This window comes from Phyllostomus discolor, chromosome X (genome assembly GCF_004126475.2).
Source record: "Phyllostomus discolor isolate MPI-MPIP mPhyDis1 chromosome X, mPhyDis1.pri.v3, whole genome shotgun sequence".
NCBI classification, from domain to species: Eukaryota; Metazoa; Chordata; class Mammalia; order Chiroptera; family Phyllostomidae; genus Phyllostomus; species Phyllostomus discolor.
The window spans coordinates 38,988,690-38,996,637 of record NC_050198.1 but is presented as its reverse complement, the minus strand read 5'-3'; the positions used below and the strand labels follow the sequence as shown (position 1 = coordinate 38,996,637).

Below are 7,948 nucleotides of genomic sequence, written 5' to 3'. Positions count from 1 at the left end.
CCGCCATCTTGCCGCTTCCCGTCGCCCGGCTGTCCGCGGGCGTCAATAGCGACTCTCAGCACAAAACAAAGATGGCGGCTGCGGCATCTGGGGAATGCCCGGATGAGAACGCCTCAGACGAGCTTAGCCCCGCCCCCCCGGGAAGGTCCCCCGCCCCGGGTCACGGAAGGTACATACACCCGAGTTGTTTTTAACTAGCAGTGGGGACAGGACATAGGTTGCTGAGGGTGGCTGACAGGAGACACTAGAGTCGCGCCTGGAACTGGGGGTGGACGTTTTCCCGCTCCGTACACCCAGCGTCCGCTGGAGAGCCGGCGAGCTCACAGCGAGGACAGCCGGAGGCGGGGCGAGAGTGGGCGGTGACGCATCCGGCTCCCAGGCTCCCAGGCCAGGCGGCTCCGCCCCCCGGGAGCAGCGCCTCCACCGCCTCCACTGGCGCTCCAACTAAATGAGCCGAGCTGCGCGCCAGGGCGCCGCAGCGCGTTGGGCCGCCCCCAGCCCCGCAGGCCGCAGGGCTGGCAGCTGGGCAAGTGCCGTTCGAGTTGAGCGGGCGGGCGCGGGAGAGCTCCGTGTCGCCTCGCGTCACCCCGCCCCGCCTCCCGCCTGCTTCCCAGGGCCCCGCGCCCCGCCCCGCGCGCAGGCGCAAGACCGCTTTTCGGGTCCGCCCTTCTCAGGATTTGAATTTCCCCTAGCCAAGCGAGAGAGACAAAATACCCGGATGGTGATCGCTGGCCTTTTCGCGCCAATACTGTGAGTTCTCACTGCAACCTTGAGAGGTGGGTACTGACGTTACCCCCGGGTTCCAAGTCAGTTACAAATCTTACAAGAGGCCGCCTGGGCGCTGCACCGTCAGGCTCAATGCCAGACACAGGCTGTAATGCAGGAGCCCTGCACCGGTGTTTGGGAGCTGAGAGTGACAACGGATGATTTTTTTCACTGTCACATTTATTTTGTCTTTATTTTCACCAGCCTTTAGCCAAAATTTGGCTTTTCCCGCAATTATGAATGTAAGCCGCAGAGCAAAGACCGTTAGCCAGGTGACTTTGTCACCTGAGAAAATGATAGATCATTGTAGATCGTATAACTTTTGTTGTAGATATCCTGAAATTAAATGACAAGACCTACTGGCAGGCAGAATAACTACTTTGAAATTATTGTAGTTATTTAACCTACCTGTAGATCCTGAAATTTAACCTATTAGTAAAGAAGCACATATATTACCATAATCTCACATTTTCAAAACTATTTTAGTAACTGTCTTTTGACATATTTATGTTGTCATTCTCTTGTTTTACTTTTGCATTTGGAAGCAATTGTTTGAGAAAAGCCAAAGAAGCCTCACCTGTGTGGCAGTGCTACCAACTGCCCTAAATGACCTTTGAGATTCACCTCCCCTCTCTGACCCTGAATCCCTCCCCTATAACATAAGGAAGCTGAGCTGCTGATTCCCAGGGCCCTTACCCACACTCAGCAACACCCTCCCCAGAGTTCAGGGGTCCATATGGTTGCTCCAGGTTCGTTGGGCATTCAGGTGGCTCAGATTGACTTCATTTTGGGGTGTCCCACATTGAAGCCCTAGGGTTGGCATCCCCTTATGTGCAGAAAGGCAGCAAGGGTGATTAGGGTAGTTGGGCACAACAAGCAGTTGTCAAATGCTACAGGCCAAAGAAGCCATCACTGTGACAGGTGATAGTGTTTCCTGCTTAAATGCGTATCACCCCAGGAAGCAAGGGAATCTAAGGAATGTGTGTTAGCCCCTTTGCAGGACTTCCCCCAAAGACCCCAGAACAGGGAGCTGATGCTATGGATCCTTCGGCCTTTGTGTGCCGGGGGCTGGGGAAATCTATGAAGAACTTGGAGTGTCATGCAACAAAGGTCATGGCACTTCAGGGGTGTAGAGGAGCTACATCATAAAGCACTCAGTAGTGGTGTTCCTGGTGAACTTGGGAAATTGGTTTAATTACATGTCATTTTCAACTTGCAAAAGGGCTCAAGTGGACTCTGTCAGGGTAGCAGAAGGGAAGAGTCACTTGCCATGTCCTTCCTGGACCTCCTTCTCTATCAGGTTGACAGTGTTTGACTTCTGTCCCTGGCTCTCCTCTATGCTTGCTAGCAGATAGGAGAGTCAGGCTAGCTTGGGCTACATGGGGCCCTGAAGGCCTGGTACTTCACACCAGGAAGCCAGGCCCCAGATGGGTGCAGGGAGGGACCCAGGGACACCAGGCAGGCCTCAGCTCCCCACCCAGCCAGAAGCCCAGCCAGAATCAGGAGCTCAGTGGGGAAGCACCTGAGAGGAAATGACAGCCAAGTTGGGGGTGTGAGCAGGCCAGGTGCAGGAGAGAAGGAAGACTAGTCTTGTTCTAGCCGGGAGGATAAACCAGGCCTGGGAAGCTCTCAGCGCTACATGGGGATGACACTTTGATGTCTGGCCAAGAGGCTGGGATGGGGTTATGCATGAAGAGCCAGCCATTGAAGGGTGTTGAGCAGGGGCTGACGTGATCCGATTCAGGGATATTTGGGGAAGACCCTGGGGGGACTGCTGTGTGCAAACCACGGCAAAACCACCTTAGTGGCCACCAGCCTGGAAGTGGTAACCCCAGGGCAGGGGTGGCCTGGAAGCTCCTTAGCCAGAGAAGAGGGAGTGGGAGGTGCCAACAGTGCCACATGCTGAGATGGAGGCTTGTGGTCAACCAGCAGATGCAGAGTCAGGGTGAGGGTTTCCATTCACTTGTAGAAATGCTAAGCCGCTTGGTCCTCCTTAAGAGCAGACCCCTAAGGCAGGACAGGTGAGAGCAAGAAAGGTCAGCATGATGCCCAGCAGCTCCCTCCCCAAAGAATGCAGGTGGGCCCCCTTGGTCCTGCTAAGAACTGAAGTGGCAAACAGGGCCAATGAAAGAATAAGGAGAAAGAGTAAAGATGCTGGCTTGGTGCTTGAATGAAATTGAATGGAAATCGAGCAGGTCTTGAGGGGGTGGAGGTGGATGGAGGTGGATGGAGGTGGAAGAGACTATAGGGGGAATACATGGAAATGGAAAAACACAATAAAGAATCTTAAAAAATTTAAAAACATTAAATAAATATACTTTACAAATGAAAAAAGGGAAGAAAATGAGTGGGTCTTCGCTGAGCACCAAAGGGAAAGCAAAAAATCAGCCCCTGTCCTGCCCTTTCAGGTCCTAAACTGCGGGAGGGGAGGTAGAGATTGTGCCACTAAAAATAAATGGTGCTACTCCTGGCTGGCGTGGCTCAGTTGGTTGAGTGTCGTCCTGCAAAGTGAAAGGTTGCAGGCTCAATTCTTGGTCAGGGCACATGCCTGGGCTCTCCCTGGTTGGGGCACGTAGCAGAGGCAACTGATCAATGTTTCTCTCCCTCTTTCTCTCTCCCTTCCCCTCTCTGTAAAGATAAATAAATCTTTTTTAAAATGGTGCTAAGTGGCCTTCAAGCATACGAACTCCTTTAATTCATACAAGGACTCTGTGGAGGAGGTACCGGTAGCATCCCCATTCTATAGGTATGTAAACTGAGGCTCCGAATGGCTAAGGTCACACAGTAGGTTGCGGGGCGGGGGGGGAGGTTTGAACACAGTTCTCTTCCCCATGCCTGCACAACAGCTGTCTTGGCCTTGAGTCATTTTCAGAGCATTGAACCTCTTCTTTCTTTGTTAATATGTTTCTAGGCTACTAGGCCAAATCACCCCACAGCTGGCCTCAAAGCAGTTGACAGTCAATGATAAGTCTACATTGTTTTAAATAGCTTAGGTGATTTGGGGATGGTATGGCACTTCTGGGGACGGCAGGGGGGCAAGCCAGGGTAGCAGGCTCGGAGAGCTCCTTGTGTTGCCTGGCCTCACACCCAAGAAGCAGAGGGGAGATGTTTACCCTCCTCCCCCTCCTCCTCCAGCACCACACCATCTCTTGCTTTGGATTTGAGAACTCAGACTACGGCTCAGTCTCTCATTCAGCTGGCTATTTGGTTATAAGTGTTTTGGGGCTAGCCTGGAAACTTCCACATTTATGACATCAGTGAAGTGGGAAAGCCCGTTTTGAGTTTTAAGAACAAACCTAGGAAAGGTTGGAGTCTGTAAATACAGTGGCTCTAAGGGAAGTAGGGCAAGGCACAGGATTTTTTAAGAAGATTTTTATTTATTCATTTTTCAAGAGAAGGGACGGGAGGGAGAAAGAGAGGGAGTGAAACATCAATCGGTTGCCTCTTGCACATCCCAAACTGGGGAGCTGGCTCTCAACCCAGACATGTGCCCTGACTGGGAATCGAACCAGTGACCTTACAGTTTGCAGGCTGGCACTCAATCCACTGAGCCACACCAGTCAGGGCAGGAGCAGGATTTTTGGTCCACAAATGAGAGCACAGCATAGGTATCAGGAGAGGCACGAAATGCTTAGGCAAGAGAGGATTCTAGAGCCCATGTGTAAGAAGGTGAACATACTGGAGCTATTGCTTCACTTTTTTTTTTTCTGATGAAAACTGTTGATGGATCCTGAGGCCGAGAGTCGGCAAGATGGAGACTCTTTTTTTGGATGGTTTTCTTTCTAACCACACTCTTTTTCTAACCACAGAGGAAAAAGGCAGGACGGTCTTCTGCTCATGCCAGCCAATCAGCAGAACCCCCGCCTTCCTCTGGCCTGCCACTGCCACTCCAGGGCAAGGTCACAGCATCTGCATCGGAAGTCACCGGAAATCACAGGACTTCTTCCTGTTGGCTCAGCTGGGAGGCCAAGGAGCGTTTTGCAAAAACTGTTTGTCTGAATTTTGAAATAACTGCGAAGGCTGCCACTCTTTTAAGCTCTTTGCCCCAGGTCACAACTAGGGTTCCAGATGAAGCCCCAGTCAAGGCAGGCTCTCTGCCACGTGGCTGTGGCCAGCTGCCTCTGTATGGGCACTGTCTACATGGGCATTTTTGAAAGTGTTGCTGTGCAAGTGGGCTATGAGCACTACGCGGAAGCCCCAGTAGCCAGCTTCCCTGCCTTCCTGGCCATGCCCTTCAATTCACTCATTAACTTGGCCTATGTGCTCCTAGGAGTATACTGGCTCCGGAGAAATGTCGACACCATAGGGCACCCCGATGAGGTGAGGCATGTTTGTTACCTGAAGGATGTCTTTGCAGGCATGGCCCTGATCTACGGCCCCGTGCAGTGGCTGCGGATTGGGCTGCAGACGCACCCCACTGCTGTGCTGGACCAGTGGTTCACCTTGCCCATCTTTGCATGGCCAGTGGCCTGGTGCCTCTACCTGGAGAGGGGCTGGGAGCCCCGCTTGCTCCTTGCCATCGAGTGCCTCTCACTGTTCAGTTATGGCCTTGCCCTGCTGCACCCCCGCGGGTTTGAGGTTGCGCTGGGTGCGCACATCGCTGTCACCGTGGGTCAGGCGCTGCGTGTCCACAGGTGCTACGGCAGCAACTGCTCAGGAGTGTACTTGGTTCTGGGAGTGCTCTCCTGCCTGGGCTTTGTGGTCCTCAAGCTGTGTGACCATCAGCTGGTGCAGTGGCATCTCTTCCAGCGGCTCACAGGCCACTTCTGGTCCAAAGTCTGTGATGTGCTTCAGTTCCACTTCGCATTCTTATTTCTGACAAATTTTAACACTTGCCAGAGACTCCCTCCTGAGGGGAAGATGCAGTAAAGTGTGGAAAGACCTTATAGCTGCTCACCCCCAACATCAAAATGGACAAACAGATGACATGTTGTCCTCAGTGTTAAATTTCCTGGATGTGCCCTGGTCCGGTAGCTCAGTTGATTAGAACACTGTCCTGTTACACTAAGGTTGTGTGTTCAGTCCCCAGTCAGGACACATACAAAAATCAACCAGTGAATCCAATGAATGTATAAATAAATAAAACAATAAATGGATGCTTTTTAAAAAATTTCCTGAGTGTGTAAGATATTATTACAGAAGACTGTCCCTTCCTTCAAAGTTATGGGCTTCAATATTTAGGGGAGAAATGTTATTGTATTATTCTTATAACTTTTTTGTAGTTTGAAATTTTTCACAATAAAATGTTGGGAGAAAATGACATGGAAAGGAAATCCATGATGCAGTTGGAGAGAGAATGGTTGTCTGCAATAACTTCAGGATGCAGGTTACAAATGTGGACTTGTGACAGAGGGGTAGTGTAGCTGCTGGCCAGTGCACCGGGCCGGGCAGTGAGGTTACCAGTGAGTGTTCCCAGGGGTGAGGGTTCAGGGAGAGTGAGTCACATGAAATGCATGCCCAGCAGACTGATGGGGAAATCAGAAGGCAAGAGCACTAGGTCACCATGACATCCTAACCACCAAGCTAACAGCAGGTCACAAGGAAGCCACGTCACCTCATACCCTCTGTGGAAGAAAGCAGGGTGTGTCTAGGTGAAGAAACACCCATCTCAACAGAACATCACTTAGTGGGTCTACCCTCAGAGGCAGGGTGTGCCTTAGATGTTCTTAGCTTAGTGATTTTCAACCATTTTCATCTCATGGCACACACAAGCTGATGATTACTGAAATTCTGCAGCACACCAAAAAATATATTTTTTGCCAATCTGACAAAAGTGGTATAGTTTTGATACATTCACACCGGATGGCTGTGTTGGCTGTTATCATTTTTTAATTTGACAATCTAAGGGGAAAGAGGTCAGTGCCCCTGACTAAATAGTTGGGTATTCCATGTTTTAACAATCCTTGTGGCACCCTGGCCAGTGTGGCTCGGCTGGAGGGTCATCCTGTAAACCAAAAGGTATGGGTTCAATTGCCAGTGGGGCCCATGCCTGGGTTGCAGGTATGGCTCTAGTTGGGGTGCATGTGAGACACAAGGGATCGATGTTTCTCACACAGATGTTTCTCTCTCTCTGTCCCTCCCTTCACCTGTTTCTAAAAATAAAAAAAAAAAATTCCCGTGGGGTTGCTGAATTCCTTAGGGTTATGTAAGTGTCATATGTCGGCCACCATTGGAGAGACCCAGAGTGTGGTCTGAGTAGTCCCCACATCCCTGTCACCTCAGGTCCTTAGGAACCATCTCCTGATGACATCTCAGGGTGGGTCCCTGGAGTTGGCTTCTTTAAACCCCTCAGCATGCCTCTCGTGCAAATGGCAATGTTTGAGCCAGTGAGCCTGGAGGTGAGCCTGGGGGTGATTCTGCAGCTCAAGAGATTCTGGAGCTGAGGATTCTCTTTGGGTTGCCCGCTGCACGCCCCTGGAGAACATCCCTCCTCTGCATTCTTTCTCCTTGCTTGTTAATGTGTTCTTTAGATGCCTGTTTCACCCTCAGTTCCCTGAATAGCCTGGGGTCTTTAAAGACAAAGATGGGGACAGAGAGAGGATGCCCAGTCCCTGACAAATGGCATACCAGGACTGGACGCACATGTACATTAGCTCAGTGCCCCTCTGAGCCCCCCCCCCCCAGAGTCTCTCAGGGTGGCATGTGGACTATTGCTATGACTGACTACTGAGATGCTTTTGAAACTGGGTTCTTGGGCCAGATGTCTTGTCCTGCCTGGGCACATATAAGATGGGTAGTGGGCCCTGGCTGGTGTGGCTCAGTGGATTGACTATTGGCCTGCAAAGCTGGTTTGATTCCCAATCAGGGCACATGCCTGGGTTGCGGGCCAGGTCCCCAGTTGGTGTGTGAGAGGCAACCGATCAATGTTTCTCTCACACATCGATGTTTTTCTCCCTCTCTTTCTTCCTCCTTTCCCCTCTCTCTAAAAATAAATAAAATAAAATCTTTATAAAAATTTAAAAATAAAATGGGTGGTGGCCCAGGCTAGTGTGGCTCAGTTGCTTGGGCATCGTCTTGCAAACCAGGACGTCCAAGTTCAATTCTGTCAGGACACATGCCTAAGTTGTGGGTTTGGTCCCTAGTCAGGGCACATACGAATGGCAACAAATCGATGTTTCTCACATCAATGTTTCTCTCATTCTCTTTGTCCCTCCCTTCCCCTTCCTCTAAAATCAATAAGCAT

The 7,948-nt window shown here is 50.9% G+C and overlaps 1 protein-coding gene across 1 annotated transcript; it reads left to right on the top strand.

Annotated features, from left to right (window-relative positions):
• Window positions 1-458: 458 nt before the first annotated feature.
• Window positions 459-5,662, top strand: TMEM187 (transmembrane protein 187). Its single transcript, XM_028522924.2, has 2 exons — window positions 459-776; window positions 4,575-5,662. Exon 2 carries the CDS (start codon window positions 4,834-4,836, stop codon window positions 5,632-5,634), a length of 801 nt encoding a protein of 266 aa, XP_028378725.1. The 5' UTR covers window positions 459-776; window positions 4,575-4,833; the 3' UTR covers window positions 5,635-5,662.
• Window positions 5,663-7,948: the final 2,286 nt, after the last annotated feature.

What these genes read in the sequence shown, in the direction of transcription:
- TMEM187 (XM_028522924.2), top strand. Translation starts at nt 4,834, where the DNA reads ATGAAGCCCCAGTCAAGGCAGGCTCTCTGCCACGTGGCTGTGGCCAGC.